Source organism: Brachycentrus maculatus, unplaced genomic scaffold (assembly GCF_059751285.1).
Source record: "Brachycentrus maculatus isolate JH-2025_06_01 unplaced genomic scaffold, ASM5975128v1 h1tg000378l, whole genome shotgun sequence".
In the NCBI taxonomy this organism is placed as follows: Eukaryota; Metazoa; Arthropoda; class Insecta; order Trichoptera; family Brachycentridae; genus Brachycentrus; species Brachycentrus maculatus.
The window spans coordinates 337,581-365,154 of NW_028281127.1; the positions used below are offsets into that span (position 1 = coordinate 337,581).

At 30.8% G+C, this 27,574-nt stretch overlaps 1 protein-coding gene across 1 annotated transcript; it reads right to left on the reverse strand.

Moving 5' to 3' along the window:
• Positions 1 to 174: 174 nt before the first annotated feature.
• LOC148303209 (uncharacterized) lies at positions 175 to 27,310 on the reverse strand. Its single transcript, XM_088270333.1, has 5 exons — positions 26,168 to 27,310; positions 7,687 to 7,804; positions 2,341 to 2,573; positions 1,272 to 1,456; positions 175 to 671 (listed from the first exon to the last, which is right to left on the reverse strand). Exons 1-5 carry the CDS (start codon positions 26,930 to 26,932, stop codon positions 410 to 412), a joined length of 1,563 nt encoding a protein of 520 aa, XP_088126459.1. The 5' UTR covers positions 26,933 to 27,310; the 3' UTR covers positions 175 to 409.
• Positions 27,311 to 27,574: the final 264 nt, after the last annotated feature.

The window sequence follows — 27,574 nt, forward strand, 5'->3', positions numbered from 1 at the left end:
AAGTTTTAAGGCTTAAAGCTAAAACTCGTTATGTACTGGGTACAGAACACACTTAACTAATGTTTTATTTTTGTATCTGTGTTTACTGTATTTTAAAAGGGAGAAAACTGAAGTTTCGAACAAAGTATATAGTCCCTTCTCTTTTGGGAATGTAGGGGGAAGAAAAACCAACAATCATATTACAAAATTTATCACGACACTTCTATGAATATAATTAAGTCAAATTGTACTATTATAATGCGTATAAAGTAAGTAGTAAATGCAAGAGTACATATATAGAGAAACTGAAGCTTTGATAAATGTTAAATTTACATGGTTTATACCTTACTTAAGTTTTTAACATTACATACTTAAGAATATCACAGTTTATGTTTATTATAAATAGAATTTATAAATAACTCTGCGCTTATTATTTTCCAAAGGTTCTTGGATGTCTTGATGATTCTTCTTTTTCCTGTTTCTTTGGACACCGTCCCGATTTATTAATGTATGTTCCGAATTCGCAAACGGGAGTTTGGCATTGTCCATTGTGTATGCAAAGTCGATCCTTCATACTGAAATACTCTTTACCCCTCTTAATCCTCATGCAATCTCTTTGCTTGTTAGAGCAGTCGCAAGCGCATTCTCCATCATCCAGTATGTGGACTGAGTACTCGGCTGGACATTGACACCTAAAAAAAAATTTCAAAGGTACTCTTAAAACGGTAAAGTTTTTAAAATGAAAATGGTATTTTTTAACAATACTTGATTGTAGGCAATGATATAAACTTGTGACGAACCTCAAAGTCATCAAGAGTATTTAGACATTGAGTTTTAAGTACAGGTAACCCCTTCTAGAGCATGGTATCCTTCAGCACATTTACACATTTTCAGAAAACCTTTAACACAGTTTCACTCAAATTAGATTATAAATTTAGTAGTACAAGTCGATTCTAAGGAGAAGAGTAGTGTGAAATTAACAAATGAATATTTCGAAAAAATTGAGAAAGCCTCATCTTAGTAAAAAATCTAGAATCATTATCAAATATAGAAGCATACACTGAAAGAAGTTGAAAATTCAAAAGGTAGCTTTAAAATTATGTATCTCCTTACTAGGAAATCAATAAACAAATCAATATTGACCTAAACGAACTTAATTCCTCTTTTTGTACTTTCACTTTTGGTCACTGTATTTTCTTTGAACCTATTAACAGTGTTATAAAGGGGTTACCTGTACTTATTTAAGATAAAATTAAAATCTGGTCCTCTACTAAAACAATTTTTTTTCTTACCTCTTAAAAGGTTGAGGTGTTTGTTCGAAATCATCATAAAACCGGTGTGATAATGTCTTCAGTGAGAATGTCGATGTTTCATCTTTGACCATGAAGTCTTCCCGTTTAGGAATACACTCGCATTCGGTGTGATTAATAAAGCTCAATTTTTCAATTACATTTCTTTCATGGCCAACCGTGCTTGTCTGAAATAAAATTTTAAAACCATTGTATTAAAATCAGCACTAAACAGACATTAATAAATCCATTAAGTAATAATGTAATATCACCATGTCTCATTTCTGTAACATGAAATAATAATAAAAGAAACCTATTTTTAGTGAGACAAAACCTCAATCTAGGCTGGAGTTATGAGTGAAAAGATTATTAACTACATACTATAGATAATTTTAACTTTACTTAATTTTATTAAAAAACAATTATTCATTAATTTTCTATTCGGTATCATTAACTTACAATACTGATCGAGATCCAGTTTGAAAACCCCAAACTTGTTGAAAATAAGTCCAGAAACCAAATCAAAGTTATCTTTACTATGTAGTTAACGCATTATCTTTTTACTGTAATTCCAGCCCTTATGTTTTCGAGAAAAGGTATTTCCTTGTCTAACAATTACCTCTGTACAAGCAATCATGTGCATCTCATTTGAACACCTATCTGTTCAAGGATACACAGGACTCAAAAAACATGAGTACTGTCTGCCAACAGGATCTAATACCTAATAATACCATTCTTCTTTGTAAGATGTTGAAAGCATTTTTTATTGTATTGTTCTTTTGTTGTATTATTCTACGTTATTAATTTTTTGTTGAAACTGATTTTTTTGCAATTTCCATCTTCAAGAACCATTTTCTGGGAATTGAAAAGAGATTATTATATTGCAAATTTATTGTTATGGGAAAATTGGCTTTGGGTTATGAACAATTTGAGTTGCAGCCTTACTTTGATAAGGTTTGATTAAAATTTCTAATAATTTTCGTTACAAGATCAAATTTTAAAGGTAATTGCAAATACGCGAATATGGGTTGGTTAATAAACTATACTAAGTAAAAGTTTAGTACGTACTAACATAAAAATGAAGCTCCACTTTGTGAGTACTTTTGGGGGCACATGTCATGGCCTCCACCAAGCAACATCCCGTGTCGTCCCCGCACCGATGCAAGAAAGTGCAAGAAGGGATATATTGCTTGGAAGGGTTCGGGTGAATACTTTGAATGGATACCACGCGCTTTTGCGGTACTCTGCAAGCTCCTTCGCTTCTCATCAGCATTGTGTGTTGTATTGCTGCCGTAATATCTTCCTCTGAAAAATAATTTAAAATTAAAAAAAAGGGTTTAGCATTTAAAAGTAGTACCTGTGCAAAAATAGAATAGACAGCTTTGACCAATCATCCCTCTCGGACAGTGAAGAGGAACCTCATCGCCGAAACAAAATAAATCCCACGAGATAATCGTTGATGAATGATAATGTTTCTTTATACCCACTTCATTATCTCTATTTCGATGATATGGATATTTGTTTTTGGAAGCCTTGATGGTTGTAAACCTACTACTGATGTCAGTTTAAGCTTGTGTTTTTTTTACATTTTTTTCAATTACATTTTTACATAAAATTGCAAAAAAACTTGGTTTTTACTTTATCTTTGATTTTTTGAGAAAAGAGTGATAAATCTCAGTCCTCAGATAAAGTTTAGTTCTTAAGGACTCACTAACTAACGACTAAGATATGGTTTCAGTTAAAAATTAAATAATGCATTTTCTGATGCTGTCACTTTATATAGTATTAAGTCTGAATTAGAATTAGAATTACTTTGCCAAAAATAAAATAAGTCTGAATTAGACAAAGTTTAATTTATTATTATTTTAATTTCCTTATTTTTAATGAGTTGTCTTTTAGTTTTTAAAACAAAATACATATAAGTACATAGCTATTTCGAGATCTTGGGTATAAAATAAAACAAATATACGTTGTATTCACAACTAAAATTACTTAGGTACCTACATGCTACTCTACTGGAACAAGTCAGCTTGTAAGGTCATAAGATCAGGTAAACACTTGTGACTAATACGCAAAACGACTTTGGATCAAAAACAACACATGTCCAATATATGTATGTATATATACACCGCAGGACAAAAAAATTTACGAGTTTACTTGCTACCGCACGCCTTGACTTTACTGAACTTTTTTTCTAAGAAATCCTTTATCGATACCTCTTTCTTTTGTTCAATAAATTAAAGACACTTTGTGTCACCTTTCTACAATATTTACATTTTAAAATGTCTCAACAATTTTGTTTTACCCGCGTTTGAGGGAACATAACACAACAATCATGGAAAGTGCAAAGCATATGTCGATTGCGATAAAATCCAAAATAATCACACTGTCGCAACAAAACATATCTAATTGTAAAATATCTCGTCGAGTTGGGTATTCAGAAGGTGAAGCGAGGTTTTTATTTAAAAAAATCCAAGAAACTGGATCCATAGAACGGAAAAAAGGAAGCGGATGGGGGCGCGCGACATCTGCCCGAGATGATCGCTTAATAAAAAAAATTGTTATACGCGATCGATTTTTAACGGCACTTAAAATACACGCAGAGGTGCAGTCTACTAGCTAATCAACATTTTCAGTAAAAACAGTGTCCAGGCGGCTGTTGGAGCATGGTTTCCAAGCACGAAGTCCCGCAAAGAAACCATTACTGACGAACAAAATGCAGAAGGCTAGACTGGATTGGGCGAAGGAGCACCAGAATTGGACCTTGGAGGATTGGCAAAATGTTATTTTCTCCGATGAATCAAAATTCAACCTTTTTGGTCCAGACAGCAGAAAGATAGTTCGACGAAAACTTGGGGAAAGATACCATCCGTCGTGCGTCACTCGAACCGTTAAACATTCACCCTACGTCATGATTTGGGGGTGCATGACAGCGTACGGTTTGGGACCTCTAAATTTTATACAGGGTACGATGAATGCCATCCAGTACAAAAAAGTGTTGAAAAACCATCCTATTCCAACAATCGAGGACATTACGCAGTATACCGCGGACCCGATTTTTCAGGACGATTTGGCGCCGTGTCATAGAGCCCGCACTGTGAGTACAAATATTTATTTTTTAATGCACTTTGTAGACCACTTGATAAATAATTTATTGTTTTTCTTATAGATCATTGAATACAAGGATAAAATTGGCTTAAAATCGTTGACGTGGCCCGGGAATAGTCCTGATTTGAACCCGATAGAAAATTTATGGGCGATTATGAAAAAAAAAGTTGGGAAAAAAAAAATAAAAAAACATTGAGGAATAAAAACAAACTTGATTCAAGTTAAGGAAGAAGAAATAACATCAGAAATTTAAGATTCGCTTTACGTTTCGTTAAATAATAGAATTTTACATGTTATAAAAAATAAAGGTGAATTCACTAAGTATTAAATATTTTTAAATGTTATAAATATGTTTAAATGTAAAATACCTTAATTTAATATAAAGCGATTAGAACCTTCTTCTTAAATATGAATTAAAAAATTACATGTCTTTTATTACTCCATCACAAACACTCGACCATAAATGAACCGTTATGGGTCTCTAAGGTTCGGATAATCTGATACCTGGTATATAATGGCAATTTCTAAGTACAATTCATGAGTGAGATCTTTCATTTTAACCTTGAAGTAACGAGTAGTCATCACATATGTTAAACAATACAAAATAAAACTAATTAAATATCAAGAATAATTCATTATGTGTCAATTTTAGTTTTTTTGAGGACTCGTAAATTTTTTTGTCCAGGGGTGTATATATATATATATATATATATATATATATATATATATATATATATATATATATATATATATATATATATATATATATATCTATATATATATATTTTTTTATATATTTTTTTTTCTTTAAAACATCTCCCTCAAATCAAGTGTAAAAAATAGTCTATGATATTTCAAATGTGTCCAACTATCCCAGCTACTACTGCTCAATGGAGGTTAAATATTAGGTACAGTAAAGGAGAAAAAGGAATGCCTTTTCCTCCTTTATCGTACCTAATATTCCTCCCCCATTTCCTTCCCATATAGCAGCAAGATGTTCTTCACACTAAACTATTTCATGCATCCTATCAAACACATTCCTCTCCTATATCCAAGAATCTACGCATGACTGACTACCCTACTTATATATAATCAACGATTAAGTTATTATTGCATCAAATGCTGCTGGTACCCTATGCACCATTTGGCTGTAGATAGGGGTCAGATGGTGTAATATGCCAACAATGATATTTGGTTTTTATCATCTTCTGCGAAAAAGAAGTTTTGTGACAAGTGTGGTTATTGTCCCAAAGTCTTCAATTTGTGAAATTCATCAAAGTCCTTATCGTTAATAATGTCAAATTTACACATTCTGTATAATTTGTAAGTTATTTATGATTTAATTACATTTTTTTATTTATGTCACCAATAATCTTAAAATTAATGTAGGTACTCTTGAATAGCAATACAGATACGAATTATGATATGAATATTAATTTGTTTTTCTCACTAGCTGTACCGCGTAGCTGTAGCTGTAGCTGGCCACGCGTTGCTGTGGCTAATTCTGGTTTAATAGAAGAGAAACAAAATAAAAAAACACACTTTTTTCAATACGTATAATTTCACAATCCTTATGAAGCAATGAAGATATCAATAATTTATAAAACAACAATGCAGGTAGGAGAATTGCAGCTATAACTAGGACACTCAGGGTTGCATATCCGTACTCGTAGTGTAACTTGAACACTGCTCATTTGTGCAAATCCGTTGAGATACAATTATGCACTGAAAATAAAAATGCCTGCCTTCGTAGTGTAATGGTTAGAGTTTTTGACTACCGTGCTGTAGGTCCCGGGTTAAATTCCTAAAGGGGTTAAAATTAATGATTCCTTGCTAAAATACCTCTTATATACCACCCTGGATTGTCACCTAAAGCGAAAAACTGATCACCTTGTCTCTAATTACAGATCTAAATATTTTGAAAATTAAAAGCATTGTTTAATTTGTGGTATGGTAATATAAAACTCTCCTTATCATTCATCGTTTATCATCATCATCAGGTCACGTCCTGATGTTGGAAAGGATATTCCTAAACAGATAGTGAAATAGTGTTTTTAAGTGATATTACACAATGTGAACGATGAATGATAAAGAGAATGAACGATCTAGATAACTGCGTCAATACGATGCATCATTAAATGGTGTTGGAATACAGAAAAAAAATTAATAAAGTCGCTTGGTAATTATTCTTGTATCAATTTTTCAGTGCCAACTGCAAATATTTAAAAGGGGGTTATATGAAAAGCATGGTTATATTTGTATTGCTCGAACTTCAAAACAAACTTCGAACTTCGAGCACAAAATTCTACCATAAACTTAATATTTAATGACCTGAAATGGCGTCCTATATTTTCACCATTGTTCTCTTTTACATTTCGCTAATGCGGGTGAGAAACATAACCGCACATAAAAAATACATGTAACGCAATGACTTGAAATAAATTAAATACTTTATATTTCTATTTTATTATTTTTATATATATAGTACTAACCATGTATTGTTGTTCGAGTCTAAAAGAATGTAGATAGAACAGAACAATATAGAACAGGGGTGGGGAACTTACGTCGTCTTGGTTATTCCGATATGGCCTTTTGACGTATGCCAGGGGTCGGCAACGTATGGCTCGCGAGCCAAATTCAATATTACATATTTTTTTTACAGAAATTCATATTCTATATTTTTTACCTAGATTTAAACATCAATGATACATGTATAAATCTAAGCAAAAAAAGTATCTCTAGTTAAAAATCTGTTACTTAAAAATATTTGTAGGTTGCTTTAAACATTCAATAAATTCAATTCAATTATGGTAAATAAAAAATTGGGTCCTCAAAAATTTCCAAACCGTTTTGCTACTCTGTGGAACGTATCTACTGTATAAATGGGGAGTTCAATGTATAACTAAATAATTAATTTTTATACAAGGAAACCTATCCTGCATATTTTTCTATTATAAATATTTTTTTACACGGTATTGCGTGGAACGCATCCACTGTTTAAATGGGAAGTTCAGTGTATAATTAAATATAATGTTTTCCGTGAGCAGTTCTAATATTTTTTTAATTGGCACAGTGAAAAATTTATCAAATGTCATATTTAATAACAATTTTTTTTTCATTAAAAACTCTTGACAGTCCGATATGTTAAATAGATAACTTTAAAAAATGAAAAAATATGGAAGTATTTTTATACACAGTACACTACCCGAGAATGCAGTAAAATTACCCTTCCCGCAGGTAACCATCAGAATGCATAAAAAGTAATAATATCTTCCCCGAATCGACGTGTTAACCCACATTTAATACTCACTTTTAACTCTCTGATGATTCCGTTTGGAATAAGGTTCGATCTCTGCTCTGGTTCCATAATAGACCCACTTTTTTTCGGTGACAGGTCCATCACTGGCGTCGGATTGAGGTCCGTATTCCTAGAAAGATAGTCATAGTAAGGAATTCGTCAGACTTTATTTATAAACCACAAGATAAAACACAGCGGCATACATAAATAGGCACATTATCATTACTGTAATTAAATTATTTCCTTTATTCTACTTTGGTTAGATAAAAAAGACGTGCTCAAATATTAACGGCTCCAGTAAATCAAGCGGTCCAATTGGAAAATATAAAATATACATAATACAGTAGAACCTCTCATAACGAGTAATTCGCATAACGAGCATAGAATTTGAAAAACTTGCAAAAAAACAGTTTTTTTTTTATAAGTTACTAAGTACTTTATCCTGCCTAAACCGACCTTAGAGATCATTTACTGTTCTTTAGTAGAATCCATATTAAGATATGGGATTAAGTCTTGGAGACATTTGACGAAAACAAATTTAAAAATGGTTCAAAATCTGCAATATTCCATAATCAAAAGAATTGTACCCAGTCATATATATAATCAAAGGGACAATCCAATATTGATATATAAACATTTAAAATTACTGCCGGTACGTGGAATATTGTGGATGAGTATCATAGTTGAGTATCATAGTTCCAAAATATCGAAGTATTCTAACAACCCTGATACACGATTTACACACAACGAAGGTTTGGGAGTCTCAAGAATTAATAATAAATATGGGAGTCAAACACTGCAATATATCGTTCCGAACATTTTACATTTGTTGCCGACGGATGTTAAAAGTCAAAATAAAATATGGAACAAAGGCAAAAAAAGGAATGGGTAAATGATTAAGAGTTAATTTTATGAAAATTGTAAAACATATATGTTTTTAATTTTTCTCTCTTTTTGTGTGTATATTAGGTTAAAATGATTAAAAACAATAAAAATGTATTAAAAAAAGAACTCCACCGACAAGACACACAAGGTGGCTTGGTGGGTCTCTACAAATATATATTTTTTAAATATGTTAAAAATTGTCATTTAAATAAATGTATAAAATTTATGTTAGTAAAAAAATAAAAGAGAAAGGGCAAGTCCCTTTTTCACAACATTCACTTGTGAGCCGGGACCTCCGCACCAGTCAAAACAAAACATGTTCGCTTAACGAGTAAGATTCTGGAACGAATTATGCTCGTTATGAGAGGTTCCACTGTATATGAAAATATCGAATCAAGAAATCTCTAATGGGACAAGTCCTAAAGGGTGCATATGTTTACTCATACTGATGCTTATCCTCACCCAATGGTGCATAGGGCACTGCATCGGATTGACGCCGCTTAACTTGATCACTAATTGTACGTAGTTAAGATGATCAGTCTTGCATCCCATATTCTTGGATCCAAGAGTGGAAGATATTTTCTAAGGGATACAGATGACGTAGGGGAAGGAGCTCAGGGTGAAATATATCACTGCCATACATGAAAGGACTTGAGGCCTCACTCAACTTAAATCCAGCTCTGCTATCCTTACATTATATTTGTACAATCGTCATAACTAAGAAATTAGCATGATTAGTACTTACTTGTCCCCAAATAACACGTATATATTGGCAGTGAGCTTGTCTAATATACATAAGCATGAACGAGTACGGGTATGCAATCCCAAGTTATCAATTACTGCTGTTATTTTCCTCTCTTAATTAACAGTACATATTATTCTTCCTCCATTTCCTTTTCTATATATCAGTAATGTCCGTCTCCCTCAGAACCTTCACTTACGTCATTTGTATCCTATCAAATATATTCCTCTCCTAGATCCACGAATCTGGAAGGCGGAACTGTTCAGACCAAGTTAAACTATAAAATTAATAAAACAAGCTTTGTTTTTAACCACTTTTATCATTTATAAAAATGGTTAAAAACAAAGTTTACATTTTATTACATTCCCAATTTTTATAAAATGTGCTGCAAAGTATTAGCAAAAACATTTTAAAAAAAAAGAAAATTACACTGATTTAAATACAAAAATATTTAAATGTACGAGACCGCTTTTTGAGTTTATTAACTTAACGATGGCTAGTTTCGAGAACTACAGATTTTGTCATCAATAGATAAAAAAAAAACAGTTTTGACAACATGATGACGATATCTGTAGTTTTCGAAACTAGTCGTACATACATTAAGTCCCAATATACGTTAAATCGCATTTTAATTTTCTTTAAAACCAGGTAGCATTTAACGTAATTGTTTGTTTTGCTTAAAACACCATTTTTGTATTAAAAAAACAAGTTTTTCTTAGAAATAAACAAATAGTTTTGAAAAAAAAGAGTTTTTGAAAGATAAGTAGATATACGTAAGAGGTTTTTTCAATAAATATTTTTTCAATGTACATATATATATTTTTAAAAACAAACAAAAAGATCCAATATATACTCTTTAAAAAAATGGGCGTGAAGTGACGACCGGCTATGAGCGCTGCCGGACTCTTAATGAATTCTATTATTGCGAGTAAGGCTTTAATAAACATTAAAAAGTGTCTTGTACAAGTGTTTTTATACATTTAAATCATCATGTTATTCCATGAAGTTAATGCCAAATCATTAAATTAGTCAACACTGATTAGTTCGGGTGCGGTGCCCTATGCGCTATTGGGTTACGTACCTGTATAAGGTCACATATGTAGGACATGTAGTGACATATCGTAAATCGGTCAAGTAATATTTGCGCACCATAATATATGTAATTATTCGTTTATAGTTAGCTATGCGCTTTATCTTAACCTCAGAGCTAGGGTCATTAGTATTTCACGAATTATCGTGTAGGTAGTTAAAATGAGTTAATAGTTTCCTCGCATTCAAATCGCAATTCTCATTTGCCAATTTTGTATAGAAGTCAATAGTAATTATTGTAGGTATGTGGCGTGTACCTACCTACGTTTTCAAACATAAATGATGAGCAAAAAAAGCAGCAAATATTCTAATTTTTTAACATTAATAAGTAGATTTTTTCCGACATTATTTATCTTTTTCGTGCTGTTCTTGAGATGATGCAGATTTATTATTACATATTATTGTTTTGTGAAGGTTAAATCACAAACAAGTCAAATGTATCCAGATGGTATATTGTAATGGATAGATAACACGTAGGTAACTATTTTACATACAGTCGATAACTTTAACATTAATTTTGTTTATTTTTTATATAACGACTCTAGTATTTTGTATCAGAAGTATTTAAGGTATTTTTTAGTATCAGAAGTTAAAATACCTTTTTTTTGTAAAATAGATATTAGTTGTTTGAACATACATAAGTAAAATTAACATTATGGATGAACGAGTAGTTACCATAATTGTATGTAAATAGATCTGATTTTTTGCTTTGATTTATATTAGGATATGAATATGTTTCTATATACTTATCTATGTTTGATTTATATTGGGTATGTATAATACACACACATATATATATATATATATATATATATATATATATATATATATATATATATATATATATATATATATATATATATATATATATATATACAAATAATTTAATCGGTAGTTTAATCAGAATAGAAAAATCAAACATAATTTTGGGTTAATCTCTCTAGCTTCTCTTTTACTATCTACTTTCTAAGCTTCATAATACTAAGCATGAATTAAAAATACCAGCGATAAATTTGTTTATTAATATGTCAAATACCTTCACGCCAAATCGTTTGTGATTTTACCGGTGCGGTGTTTATGCAGATTGTTTATTGACTCTTCTGCCAATTGCTATTTTGTATATGCAATGCCTACAAACACATTCCTTCGTGTATTATAAATAATATATGTGTATACGAGAAACTAAAGGGCTTTGGCCCGCACGCAGAGCTCTCAGACAGTTTTAGTTTAGGCTAGCCGAGCATGAGACATACAACGGAATGTGACCGCAATACAATATATCTGCGGGAGAAGAAAGCTCTTCAATTTTCAATGAATTGAACGGGTGGTATTAAATTTTCTCTTGGAATCTTTGAATGATATAAGGATCTTTGAACGTAGAAAATAAGGGGAAATTTATTTTAAAATAGGATACGATTGTAAGGAAAGGGAAAGTAAATGTCAAAAATACATTTTTAATGTTGGTTAGTTCAAAATCTGGAAAATCTCCTGATGTTATTCAATGATTGCTTTGAAATTTTAGCACAGCGTTGCATTATGCACATTAAATTTTAGCACAGCGTAGCAATTATGACGTGCAATAAATATGCAAATTATTTTTTTAATATGAAAGGAGCGATCCCTTAATATAAATTTTAAAATGTACCATGAAAATATACTGTTATCGTTTTCCAGAATAAACTAAGGTGCAACGGGAACTCGAGGTTATAAAAAGTTAATTAATGTTTTTGTTATTTTATTCCTGGATACTTCTTATCTCCTGTTAATGTGGCTATTTTTTTAATAAGTACTAAATATGCCAATTATGTTTCCGCTTTCTAACGCCATCAGAGTTGACATAACGAACACATTTTGTATTGTACTTATATCTATACCTGTGTATGTAGTATTAGAATAAATTGTATTTTTAATACTCTTTAACTTTAATTGTATTTTTAATAATAAATAAAAACATATGTTCTTCTTTTCCAAACCCTCATCCGTATAGTGCTTAGGGCACTGCATCATATAAAATTATATTAATCGTTAAACACTGTATTATCTTGATCGTTAACACACGAAGGAAAGGTGATCAGCCCTCCGCTTAAGGTACCAATCCGGGGTAATATTTAATAAATATTAGAGTGAAAAAATCAGTTATATCTATTAGACTCCTCCGGGGAATCGAACCCGGGACCTCAAGTACGGTAGACGAGCGTGCTGACCATTACACTACAGAGGCGGACATATGCACATGCGTTATTACCAAGCTTAAATCAACTCATATGCGCTGTTAATAATAATATTCCGAAATATCACGATTCCAGTTGCATCAGCGCCAAATCATAACTGACTACACCTATAATTAAATAAGGAGGAATGTAGTTTAATTACGGCTTTTAGAAATAAATAATTTTAATATATAAAATGTTCGAAGAACATACTTACAAGCAATAACTACGTGCATTGGAAAATTAAATTACTATTTTGATCTATGGCTTTAGTAAGCAATGAACCTTTGATGACGATACCATGTTTTTGAGGATAAAGCAAAAATGTGTAATTCTTGTTACGCACAAAGTAACTGAAAACCATGATCGGTCTTACCGCAGTACTACTCGTTTAAATAAAAAAGAAATTACAATTGGTTTAACTTATGGTTACATAAAAAAAATAAAACAGGTTAGTACCTAGCGAAAGGTGGAGACATGGATTTTTTCCTTTTGCAATTTTTTTTAATAGTACGAATGAGGTATTATATACCTTCATTAAAGTCATATTTTATTTTATTTTTTTATTGAAGCTTTCAAATGGAAAGTTCTCTAGGAATATTATACCGTGTTTTTTTTTACTTATTGTCCTTAGCTTTAATTTTTATTACGTATCTAGATACATTTTATTAAATGATTGATATCAGTTGAAGCATTCATTGACATATTTATTTCATTATATTTCGGCAATTAAAGAGGGAGGAATTTTCGTGAAAGTTTTTCAGTTCAAGAGAAAAATATTACATATTTGATATCTGAAAAATACATATTCTTTATTCGATAAACTTATTCGTATGAATCATTAATTATAATTATTAATTACACGTGGGAATTATTTTATACGCCTATATCTATTGCGTGGTGAAATTTATCTGTTCAAGATGTATTCATTTTATTGAACACAATTTTTTTCTTCTTATTTTAGATATTAACGATGTTATTATAATTCATTTTAAATAATGAAGTCTATATATTTATTGTTGTCACGAATTTTCCAAATCCATTACGTCTCAATTTTTTAATATACAGATAAATTTTTGTGTTTTTTTTCTTTATGAAAATACTTAATACTATTTCTGTGAGCCTAAGCGGCTCATTATAAGAAATAGGTATTAAATTGTGGTAGAGTGGGTTCGAACCGAGAAACTCCGATTCAAGAGTCGGCGACACTAACCACAGGACCACAACCCGACACTATATATATATATATATATATATATATATATATATATATATATATATATATATATATATATATATATATATATATATATAATATATATATAAATATATATATATATATATATATATATATATATATATATATATATATATATATATATATATATATATATATATATATATATACATATATATATATATAATATAAAACCCTTATCCGCACCCCAATGGTACACAGGGCACTGCTTCATACAAACGCAGTGTTATCTTGATCGTTGACATGAAGGAAAGGTGATCAGCCCTCCGCTTCAGGTATCAGTCCAGTGTAATATTGAATAAATATTACAGGGAAAAAATCACTTATATTTAATCACTTATACAACCCGACACTATATAATAATATTAATCATAGGGGAAAGAATATACGTACTTATATGTTATAACAGTACGTATATTATATATTCTATAGAAAACCTTTATGAAATATCCCACAGCCAAAAGTTTTCGCATTACACTGATGTTGAAAACAAACAAAATAATACAAAAATTCAATTTCACATTTCATGTAAATGTTGATATCAGGGAAAAAATATAAAAAGCTGTGAAGTATTAAATTTCATTGGTTACCTCATCTTCGACCTAAAGTGAAAAATATAAAGTTATTTAACATTTTTTGACTGTCAATGAACTCCTCCAACGAGGATAAATTTAAAATAAAACTGCATTTTTCCGTATCCCGGCGGCTGGACCAAGTTAATGCAACATTTTAGCGCCCTGTGTCCTAGTGGATTCGATTAGAGACAAAGAAAAAGTGACAATGCTTTCTGTAATTTATATTATTTATTATATATTTTTTAGTCTATAGTATCATACACTTGAAAGTCAAGCCAAAAAGCACAAATTTACAGTCTGATATATTGAAAACAAAATAATTACATATACTTCACCATTCAAAAGTTCTAATAAAAATATAAATATATTAATGAAATTTTAAGAAATTAAAAAGTATTCTCAATATTATTAATATTTAAAGCATTTACTTTGTGGTTAGTCATTTTTACTTATTTACTTTTTTACAAAAATGTTAATAATATTAGTATATAACCACTCACGAAGATTTTCATGTCTACCGGTTTCGAGACGTACCCGTCTCTTCGTCAGGACAATCACTACCACACCATGCAAACGCATGCTGTGGTAGTGATTGTCCTGACGAAGAGACGGGTACATCTCAAAACCGGTAGACATAAAAATCTCAGTAAGTGGTTATGAACTAATGTTATTAACATTTTTGTAAAAAAAAAATAAGTGAAAATTAAAAAGGTTGATAAGTATATATTTTTTTCATAATCTTACTAATTCATTAATTTTGATACACCCAAACATATTTTTTAAAACGATATTTAAAAAAAACTGTATTCATATCATAACACAATTTATTGCTTCATCCCAATTTATTTACGTTCATTTTTATTTTATGAAATTACGTTAATTCATTTGCAATCTTGGCGCATTTTCCAGCAAACCAATAGAATGTCAATTTTGACCTATGGTTTTCACAATGATTAAAAAAAATATTTTAAAAATACCTTCAATTCATTGCGTGCTAATGGACATAATCCAAAAAGAATATTTGTACTTAAATATTATTATTACTCACTTTAAATAATGTATTATAAGATAAGCTATAGAAATTGAATGCAGACTTTACACCTTCGCCTACACTTTAATATTTCGTACAAACTCACACATCATGTAATATACAGGATGGAGCAAAACACAGGGCGATTTCGAAATGACTGAAAATGGGATTCAAAATATGTATTCCTTAATTATTTTCATGACATAAAAGCATATAATCGAAAATATGAAGAAAAAAAATCTTACGAAATATATATTTTTTAATTACATCCGAACGATGACGTCCTTTTAAACGAAAGCATTGGGCTATTCGGACGAAATCAACCCAATTAATCTCAAATCCGTTGTTTGAGGGCTTCGATTGTTCCTCAATGGTTCCTTCTGGTAAAGTGTAGAATTTAAAGAGCAGTATTTAAATAGTCCAATTGAAAATGCTGCGTTATCTTATGAGTTAAAATTAATTAAATTAGCTTAATAGTAATAAAAATGTTGCAGGCAAGCCAAGGTAATACATTATTGTACAAGAAGATATTTAATTAAAATTAAAAAAAATATATATGCGTTATATATGGCATATGGGTTCAATTCTTATGGGAGTTGAATTAAATTTTAATGATTTTTCACCTTATATTTATTTAATATTTCTATGGACTGGTACCGTAAACGCGGGGCTAATCACCATTCCTTCATGTATTTAACGATCAGTTAAGACTGTATATTTATGATGCAGTGCCCTATGCACTATTGGGTTCGAAAAATGGTTAGAAGAAGAATAATTGATAAATTTCCGGCTCAAACAATGTTTATGGATCTTAAGGTGTGATTCTTATAATTTTTTTATTAAAAATATCTGAGTAATTTAATTATTCGATGTATGATATTTTTGCTTTATACATACTTTGCTTCACTGTTATTTTAAATGACCCATTGTTGTACTCCATCCTGTAGTATGAATTAGTAAAATGTTGTGCAAACTGCATGTAATATTAGTTATGTGGGTATCTTCACCTCCTCGGCGCACTTTACAAAATAAATTATGTAATATTTACATCTCCAACACTAGAATTGATGATATTTAATATTATTGTTATTGTACCAGAATAGCCGATACAAATTTCAACAAATCTTATGTAATTTCCTGTGTAAATATTGCTACTGCAGTTTTGACATGATGTTTATTTTATTTCTCACAACAATATGGAAATTTTATTTTAAAAGCTTTTACAGAAAAACTAACGCAGTAATAACAAAATAAATTTTACTATTCTATAATTTTACACACACGTAGGATCGGAAAAAAATCAACAATTTTATTTTCAGTATTTTTGTTTCTAAATTAGTCATCGATCGTGATAAATTCTTATCTTTTATCGAAAAATCTTCATAATTTATGTTTACAACATTTTTCTCTCAATTAAGCGGAATATTATCTCAACGCGACGTAAATTATTATTGGCTCCTTGATTTGGTTTTCGTTCCTAGAGATTTGGCCCAAATTATCAGCTGCCCCAATTAACCGGTCGTCCGCTACTGTGCCTCATCTTAATCGCGTCAGAATAGATCGGAAAATGAAAACAAGTATAAAATAACTCTTGTAAATAATTTTCCAATTAAATCATGTTGTATTAAATTCTATTATATGAAAGACTATCAAATTACATGATCATCTTTAAATCCTGGTCTTAGTTAACCTTATTGAACTTCAACCACACTAACATATAAACTCTCATTTATTTTACTTAATGTTTTCTCGAATAAATATTACTATATCAACTTCTTCTTCAATTCAATTTATTTAATGATTAATATATACATTACAAACTAACATTTATGGCGTAAACATTAAAAAAAAACAAATTAAAAAGTAAGTAAGAACACTCTTGTTAAATGTGTAGAAGAATCCCGCTTCGGAAGACCCCTTTGGACACATGGAACAGATCAATATCCAATGTGATATTGTTCAACATAGCTGTAGCTCTTCCTACAGGCATAACCATCGGCAGGTTGGTCCTGTGTATAGGAATGTGAAACAATCTATGCCGACGCTGTCTTAGGTAACTATCGGGAACATACAGACCAATGCTCCGGATAATTTCAGGATTATCGATCATACCGCGCAACAATCGAAAAAAATGCGTAATCAAATACACATTCCTTCTAGTCCCAAGTGCTCTGTCCCATATCGCCCACTCCTTTCAAGAACGTCATAAATCAAAAAACTTGATTTTTCAGGAGAACGTTTTTAAAGTTTAAAAATATAATAAAATGTATAAAAAAAAATTACCAAGCCACTTATTAAACTTTTAATATGCAACAGATATTTTTAGGAAAAACCTGAAGGTTTATTCTACATTCGAAACATATTTAGTATATATAAAAAATAATTAAACAGTACCTTTTATTCAAAATGCAAAAACAACACTTTCTGCCTTGTAGCGGGTAAATATTAAGTTAAAAATATGCCGCTTTTGCTGGGATATAGTACATTTTCTGGGCATTCCGAAAACATGCATAACTGAAATTTTTCGATTTTTGATTTATGACGTTCTTGAAAGGAGTGAGCGATATGTTAACTGAAGATATGTTACTTTCATCAGTAATTCTTAATGTAGCCAGCACTTTGGAGAACTTTAGCTTTGGTTGGCACTATCGTTCGTAGAATTTAATTCAGTCTTCATATCCACATTTCGAATAGCTAGACGATTTTGTGAGGAAATCTGAGGAGGCCTATGTACTGACGTTAAATAAAAAATTATGACCAATCGAATACTATGTTGAATATCAGTTGAATGGAGTCCTGGGGAGAATCCTAGAGAAGAAACGACAGTTCCAAAACTGGTTGATAGTAGATTATCCAAAATTAATAACATCTTATCAAAATAACTGTAACATCAAAGTATCAAGTAAAAATTATTTCAATACACATTTTTGTCATTTCTAAACTCTAAATACGCAATGCCTTAAATGTCGATTCATATGATACATATAAAACATAAGTAGGCGCTCGTAAAAAATCATAATGCTATATGGAAGAATTGAGGAAAAAATGACGATTTATCGTATTTACTTGATATTGAGATTAAGGTCTGAAAATACAAGGAAAATATGTTGAATTTTGAAGAATAAAACTAAAAGTGAGCAATGAAACAGTATAAAGTGCAATCTATATTAAAACGTGAAAGTCAAAGGTTTACTAGCGTTTTCGTTTAGTTATTAACTTCATAACTTACAATATTTATATTTAAATATTGCTTTATCTTCAACAATCTTAATTATCTTTTCGGTCACTGTTTTTTTTTTTTTAATCGACGCCGATTATTTGCCGAATTTTCGCTTTCAACCACTTTAAAACAAGTACCCACTGGGAAAAATTAACGTTACCCGTATCTCCTTAACATTAAGAGGGGAGTCACCAAACGATGATGAACAATGCACATTTAAAAAACCTATTTGTTTTAAATACATAAATAATCATATACCAACACGTTACGCAATAAATAGTACCTACACATATATTTTTTTAGATATTGCAATAAACTACAAAACTGCTTTCACAAATTTTATACAGTCGCTTTCCATTAAATAATACTTCAACATTATTTAAAACATATTTTTTTAATTTTTATTCATTTATTAGTTTGAGTGTGCAGTCATCTTTTTTTTTTACATCGTACTTGATTTTTTATGTTGAAATATGATTATAACGTACTAGACTTTACACGAAAAATGCATCAAAGAAAGAAACCCTTCAAGAAAATAATGAATATATTTATATAGATTTTTCTTAACTTTTAATCATTCATATTCCTTTTTTTAATGTTGAATATTATTAATTATTACCCAAGGAAAATAATTTATATTATATTTTTTGACCTTCGCGGTGCACAGGTTGAATACTCATCCTCATACTTGCTAGTGAAACTTGGATATTTGTTATTTAAATGGGTCTCTTGTGAAAGAAATTCTCTTCTACCTACAATAAATCCAATATCCTCATATAAAAAAATATATTAAGCTATGTATATGACGTAAACATAAGTAAATAAAGTTAATTAATGACAATTTATTATTTATTACAACGATTAAAACATTTTTAATACACCTGTTTGTATATTAATTTTCAATATTCAACATTTATGCATATTTTACAAAGCTGTAATTTTGTACGAGTAAAATATTATAATATTTTAATATTAAAAGTGAGACCTTCCGTCTTAATAACCTTTAAAATTAATTTCGTTCCAGAAGCAGGTCGAATCGAATGGAAAGGATAAAATCTTGAGTGGCATTCTTCACCATATTCTTGGAAAAGAGTAAAAAATTATAACCATACGTACATAATCGAACCTGTTGTTTGAGCTTCTTCGCCAAACACGTTTTGGTGCAGTCATTAATAAAGCCAAATTACAATCAGATTTTTACGAAAATATTTTACGCATAAATATTTTACTCGGAATTTGTCGACAGGCGCTCTCAAATGAAAATTAATGATGTTCTCTTGTGAAGCCACCAATTAATAACGCACTTAATTATATGACTCTTAATGATACGCTAGGTTGGCCCTTCGAGCCAACAATGGTAGGTCCTTCGGCTAACAAAACAAACAGAGCAGAGATCTAGTTTTAAGGCCTTACTCGCAATAATACGATTAGAATTCATTAAGTGTCCGGCTGCACTGAAAAGCGGTCGTCATCTCTCGCCTGATTTTTGTTGAATATACATATATTGGATGTTTTTTAGAAAATAAATAGTAGAAAAAAATCATATTATTTAAACTCCTTACTTTTTTAATAACTGTTTTCTTTTCAAAACAATATATTAATTTTGAAATGAAACTAATGTTTTCAACAGAAAAACGGTGTTTCAAGAGAAAAATCAATTACGTCAAATGTAATGTTACCTGCGTTTAAAGAAAATTAAATTGCGATTTAACGTATGTTGGGCCTTAAATAAGCTATTTGTTAAACAAAGACACAACAAAGAATAGAATTAGAAATATTTTATTTTTTAATTATGTCTAAAGTTTTTTTACGTTGATAAATATTGTCTATAATTAACAGATAATTCGTTTATACCCCGGTCGGTATTCTTAATTGATTAAATTATTTTAAATCAAATAAATAGTGCCTCTGTTTATCAAATAGCTTATACCAAACATGATCTCTGCTGTGTTTCTTTTCAACTGATTTATGCTACCCTATACACATATTGCCAGTTTGCGACTAGAGTCACGTACATTAGCGTACTGCCAATACATCATTCAATCTAACTATTATGAAATACTATAGCAACACGACTACTTAACAAAGTTAAAGGGCTTTAAGTACGTCTTCTGAAAGACAACGAATTTTGGGTTGTGGCACTCTAGTCTCAAAAATATGTTCATACGTATCAAAATACAAAAAGTTCATCGAAACGATTGAAAAAAATAACCCCGGAAAATTGTTTATTAAGGTCTTAAATACGATTAATCCTAACCTCATTTTCTTTCAACCCAGGTAACATTGAACTTAGGTAATTTAATTTTTGGTTGATTTTTTTTTTAAATAACTTCGAAATAAATATATGGTTTTGAAAAGAAAACAGTTATTGAAAGGTAAAAAGTAAAAAAAATGTAGGTATCCTTTAAAAAATGCGTGTGAAGACACGTCGACCCCTCGCGTGGCCGATCGATTAATGAATTGGATGATTGTGAGTTCCCCTTAAACATAATCACTAATTTACAACCAAATAACTACACAATAACAATAACACTTGAATAGGGTATTAACACTTGAATAGGGTATTAAAATGAAAATTGTAAAAATCTCGAATATTTTTACTTATTCCCAAGAAATCCACCAAAACAAATATGAGACGAACTATATTTTCTATGCAGGACGTTGTCCAGGATTATGATTTAATTTTTGTGTAGGGTGCAGGTAACACCATTGAAATAATACATATTATAAAAAAGACGCTATAGTTATCCATTGATAACTATAGCGTCTTTTTTATAATATGTATTATTTCAATGGTGTTACCTGCACCCTACACAAAAATTAAATCATAATCCTGGACAACGTCTTGCATAGAAAATATAGTTCGTCTCATATTTGTTTTGGTGGATTTCTTGGGAATAAGTAAAAATATTCGAGATTTTTACAATTTTCATTTTAATACCCTATTCAAGTGCCACATGTTATTATGATCATTTTACTTATCCATGCTAGCCCCATACACTTTTCTCATTAAGATTAAATGTCCACACCAAGTAGGCATGTCTGTGAATATTTATGCACCTACCTGCACATGCTTTATGGAAAACGACAACCATTTAGTAAATTGACGTGCATTCGTACATTTTATGACCCAAGACGTTATGACTGACATGGGAAATTTCTTAAGCACTTATTGTGAGGAGCTTGAGAGATTCAAAAGGCATTAAAAGCTGCAAGTTACGCAGCAATGGGATAACAATGAAAAATATTCATTTTCACGCTCATTTTTTAGGAATATTTATAAATTACAAATATTATATGTTATCGTCATCTGTATTAAAATGCATTCAATTTAACAAGATGTATGACATATTATTTATACTTATTGTATTAAAAAATCAGATTACATGGGTACATAACCCATATAAATACATTAAGAATTTCAGAAAAATCAAAATAAATATTATATTTCAATTAATATTTCAACTTTGGTTTTGCGTGATCCAGCACATCTTCATGAGTATATTATAGGTATGAGTATATGTAGGTAGGTATATACCATTATCAAAAGGGATATCAAAATTTTATTTACAATTTTCATATCTTCTTTTCCTATATACTTTGCGTATCTAATATTACAAAACCGGTATTTAATATCATTAATGTTATTTTAAATTTAAAAATCATGAAATTATTCAAAAATTACACAAATTTACTTAGGTTTTCTGAAATAACTTTGACATAAAAATGCAACAGAAGAAAAATCATTTTTAATATATATATTTTTTTAATTACGTTTTACCGATTAGTTCAATATTCAATGATTGTTCGAAATGATTTACCTTTTTTGAACTGATTTCGGTGCGATATTTTGAAAAGAAGGTAGCATAACTGTAAAAACTTGTATGAGTACTTTATTAATTTTTATCATTCAATGTACTTCCTTGATATCCAGTTGACACTAAGTTATGTGAAATTATTCGTGTACAAGACTTAACGTCCACTGTGCTGGGTTCATCGAGAAGACAACCAGTTAATTTATCTTAAAAATGATCCGCCCAAAGCCAGCAGGCTGACAGGAATTAATGACTATTTTAAGCATTTTATTATTCTACAAGGCATTCGAACTTATAGCTTTGAAATTTATATCCATTATTCGAGATATATGAAGGTCAAGTGCTTAGTTCTCACCCATAAGCCAAAAAAAATCAAATAAAAGGAAATCAAAGGAGTTAAACGTATACAAAACGAGCATGTTAAAATTAAATGGCATTCCAATTAAAATAAAATGTTTTACATTAATTATGTTCGATGTTTGTTGATTTAATTGAAATATTTATTCACCTCAATGCATAATTCGGCATTGTACGCTGACGTGCTAGAGTTCCCATGCTAAATTATTTGCTGACGCAATAATAATAATAATAAATATGGCCAATTTATGCAGCGCTGTTTTTGTGAAAAATTACCTCAAGGGCGATTTACAATTTTAAGTAATTTCTATGGATAAGAGATCCGGAAAAATGGGTCTTGAGTTCAGATCGAAATTCGGTCGAATTCTGGATAGATCTCAGATTCGGGGTAAGTTGTTCCACCAGCAACGGCGAAGAGCCTATCACCGAAATTAGTATTGGGACGATGTTTAGGCTCCGATAGTCTGCCTATATCTGATGTGGTTGCTAATCGAAGGTTAAAAAACCGTCTTCTTAAACTCTACACGATCCCGGGCCAACCTGATGAGGGTTGCTGCATACAGTATTTCAAACCATTTTCTGTTGAAGAATTTTGAGCCATTATATTCTTTTACACCTCGTCTGCCCTCTGCCTTTCCCTCTACTAAAAGCTGTAAAAAGGTATATTTTTCTCCACGGCATTTTCGTCTTTTGACTGCGGTTAGCAGTTCTCTATCTTTACACATTATTTTAAGGACCCTTTGATTGGAAGCGCGATCATTCCATGAGATACGCTTTACACTGTCCAGAAAAGTTTGAAACTTATTATTTCTGGATACTTCAACCAACTAAGTTCTCTTAGGTATTCCGAGTTGTGCGAAAATTCTCCAAAGATCTGAAGCCCAGGACTGATCACCTTGCCTTCTTACAATTAGCAATCAACCTTTAATTGCGTCCAAGGCGCCCTGAGCGTCATTTGGGTGCGGAGAGAAGTCAAAAAATAATAATTCGTATTTGTAAGAACGATTTCGCCTTCATATACAATATGTACGGTAGGTACCCAAGTATGCTTTGTATGTACGAGTATTACTTTCAAAGAACCTTTAAAATGTGAAACGACTGTTACTGAACGACAAACAAAAACATTACAACGGAAGATTGTTTTTAATTAGAAATTAATATAATAAATATTTTATCACAAACATATTTTTTTACTCATTTACTAATTTATCATATATATCACAAAGTGAATATTTATTCACTTTGTGATATACATGATAAATTAGTAAACTATTCATTTGAATTATATTGCAGTAACAGTGCACTCAATACAGTATGTACAGAAGCAATTAATGTAATCTAAAGTGTTACATAAAATATTTACCTAAATGAGAAATCACATAACTAATACCATGATGAAATATATATTTTGGCCTTCATATAGGTTTTTTTTTAAATAGTTAACCATCTTATCCTAGGTCATTAGCCCTGTAAATACCCAGACTTCTTTATTCCTCTTCATCTATGTTGAGATGTCAAATGTAAAAAAAAACTCCAAAGTAGAGAAACCCAGATATGTGAACAAGGATTTTGACACAGTCAAAAATGTGAAAAAATGTAGTCTAAGTTTTGTGCTGATATTTGTTCGTAGAACTGCATTTTATAGAATAAAATAACAACTACATAAGGATATAGTTTTTTCCACAAAAAAAAATGACCAGCGACCGAGTTTCATCGTAACCGATATCACCAGTCTTTGATGTCGGTTACGACGAAACCCGGTCGCAGGTCAAATATAATTTATGTGGAAAAAACTATTTAATTGTTATTCTATTATGTAATCAATCTCTACATCTATTAATGTGGAGAATTTTTTTAGTACTATAATAAGTTTATTTTTTAATTACTTTATATTACGTTTATTTCAATTTTTTAAGCGCATATAAAAGCAAAATTATACACATGATGAAATGTACATTATACGTATGTTACAACTAGATATTACAATAAAATAAAAATGAATACCTCTGTTATTGATGTACCTACGTATAGTTGCAACTGGTCTAAAATAGCACAAAACCTATATCGACTCAAGTTGAATAACCGATAATACTATTTTCGCGTCACCGCGTGTTTCCACCCAGTCATATAAAAATACCTACAATCGTGCTAAATTTATTTGATTTTGTGATTCCTAAAATAGAATAATTTTAGGTTAAGGAACCTCGCTAGCCACATCCATATATCAGAATTCGTATAACAAATATAAAATACGAATGTTTTCAGGATTTGCTGAAAATTTTCTGAAAGATTGTAAATAAAAATATTTGTATTTTTAAAACCATTGGGATTTGTATGTATGATTACATTATATCTTGTATGTATTTTATAATAATATGATATTGACTCTGTCTTCACATTTACATATTTATATTGACCCCTTGTAAATCGAACCCGGTACCACATACACGACAGCAAATGTGCTAACCACTACACTACTAAAGAATGGCGAAATAGTTTAGTATTTACATGAGCCGATAAATTAATAGTTTTAAATTAAAGCAACAAATAGTAGATTTTTGTTAAACAAATTGGAAATATATATTTGGTTACTCATGTTCTCATATTATGTATTACAGTATAATTTCATACCAAAATTTATGCAGGTTTTATTTATTTTGATTTATTTCTTTATTTTGTAAAAAAATGCTAATGAATAAAAAGGATTTGGAACTGGAAGTCATCGTATCATGTGCATATATTGGAAGTTACAAAAACAAAATATCCCACACACGCATAATCTATTTGTTTGTATTCGTAATCAAACGTGCAAACGGTATATAAAGTCTATGTAATAAAGTATTAAAAATGTTTGCGTTTTACTAGTAAAAGTCAAATAATAGAATTTGAACTTAAAAAATAAAAGATAAATGTATTTAAAAACAAAACTGCGAAACATACGAATGCACAAAACCAAAATACAAGGATTATTATTTTGATGTGTTTAAATCATGTATCTACTTTAATTAATTAGTCTGAATTTTTAAAAAAAACTGTTAAATATAAACGAAAAACGAGAAAATGTTATATATTGTGATACAATCAAGAAAATAATTTCAAAAGTTTACATTTAAAGTCTAGAATTTATTTTAATTTCCCTTTGTATTTATCAATCATTCTATCTTCTTGCCTATCCAATTTCCAAATCAATTTCTGAGCTTCAATTAACAAATATTGAATCTCAGAAAAAGTATTCTTTGTTTTGTTAAACAAACAAGTAAAAATGATTATACCAAATATCTCAGTAAAAAAAATAAAAAAACATCAACTTACCCATTCTTGGTCGTAATCCTCCTGTGAAGGGTCGTCGTTAAAGAAATCAGCTTCTGTTTCCCCATCCGACCACTTATCTTCTGACATTATATAATGACTTACGAGGTCGCCAAGTTTCTGAGGCCTCATTTCTATTTCTCGTTGGAGCATTTTGATTTGTTCCTCCCGTTCTTCATCATAATCGTCTTCATCATTTTCGTCATAATCGTCCATCATGTCGTCATCATCTTCATCGCCAAAGTCATCGGAGTGTTTGGCTCTCGGTTCCTGCTGAGGCGCCACAGAACGGGCGAGAATTTTCCTAGGGTTTTCCGTAAAGTCGTCAAGAACTTGTACAGATCTGGCCGTCGCGTAAGATTTACCTTCGTGTAAAGAGGGTTTCAATATTGTTTCGCTGATATTATCATTCGGTACATCTGAATTCCCGATATGACTTTTGGTAAAATGCTCCGATTTTGATAACTCCTTGAAAAGATAATCCAGCTTATGAAATCTGTTGTGCCTGAATTGTCGTTTTTCGTCGAATTTATTTTGATGCAAGTCCGCATTCGCTGGGGGGCTAATTCTGGAATCGATTAACGTCTGTTTTGTGTCGGACTTCTGTTTGTGGTTGTTCAGTGTCCAAGTTGTGGAGCTTTCAGCAGCGAGTCCTATACTTCCGCTGATGCACAAACTTACGAATAATGTTAGCAACAATCGCTTAGAACTCGACATTTTTATATTAAAGTTTACCGCGTTATAAGAAGAAACTCTACCGCGAACCATATTCGTTAATTTTTCATTTAATAAAGAGAATTTTTAAAAATACAACTTCTTTAAAACGTCGTATTTTGTACGCTTATTAAATTTATGATAATGAGTCTTTTTCTCGAATATAAAAAAAAGTGTTTTTTAACCTGTAGGTTTTGACATTTCCACGATACGAGTCAAATATTTCCCGGGGTTTACGCGCGGAACCGGATGATAAGAATGCGCTTACGCAAAGGGAAAGGCCTGCATGAACACGTGCCACACCCACGAGGAAAGGCCGGTAGCAGCGCACTGTGCGGCGGCGGCATCGAGACTGAGCGCCGAGCCCTGAACACCGCGGAGACCGGAGACCAGACGAAGCGCTGCCGCTGGCGGGGACTGGCGCGGCTCTCTGGCTGGAGCGGACCATCTCCCGATTATAATAATACACTGCGGCCAATAAAACACATGTCTGGCGGGAAGACTTTGTGTTTACGTTGAGATGCGCTTATGTGTTCCATTACCAGCGTTTGTTAAACCGTCTCCGACGACTCTCACTTTCCAGTGGGTGTTCTCAGTAATTATCCCAGACATTCAATTACAGATAACATCAATATTGCGAGTCTCATATATTTGACAGATTCGGTGCTCCAATACGGAACTCGTACCTAACGCACT

Excerpts from the sequence above, each read along its gene's own strand:
- LOC148303209 (XM_088270333.1), bottom strand. The coding sequence starts at position 26,932 with ATGGTTCGCGGTAGAGTTTCTTCTTATAACGCGGTAAACTTTAATATA. Across the intron at positions 7,805-26,167 it reads AGGATTACGACCAAGAATGG|GAATACGGACCTCAATCCGA; the intron begins GTAAGTTGATGT and ends CTATCTTTCTAG. Across the intron at positions 672-1,271 it reads ACACCTCAACCTTTTAAGAG|GTGTCAATGTCCAGCCGAGT; the intron begins GTAAGAAAAAAA and ends ATTTTTTTTTAG.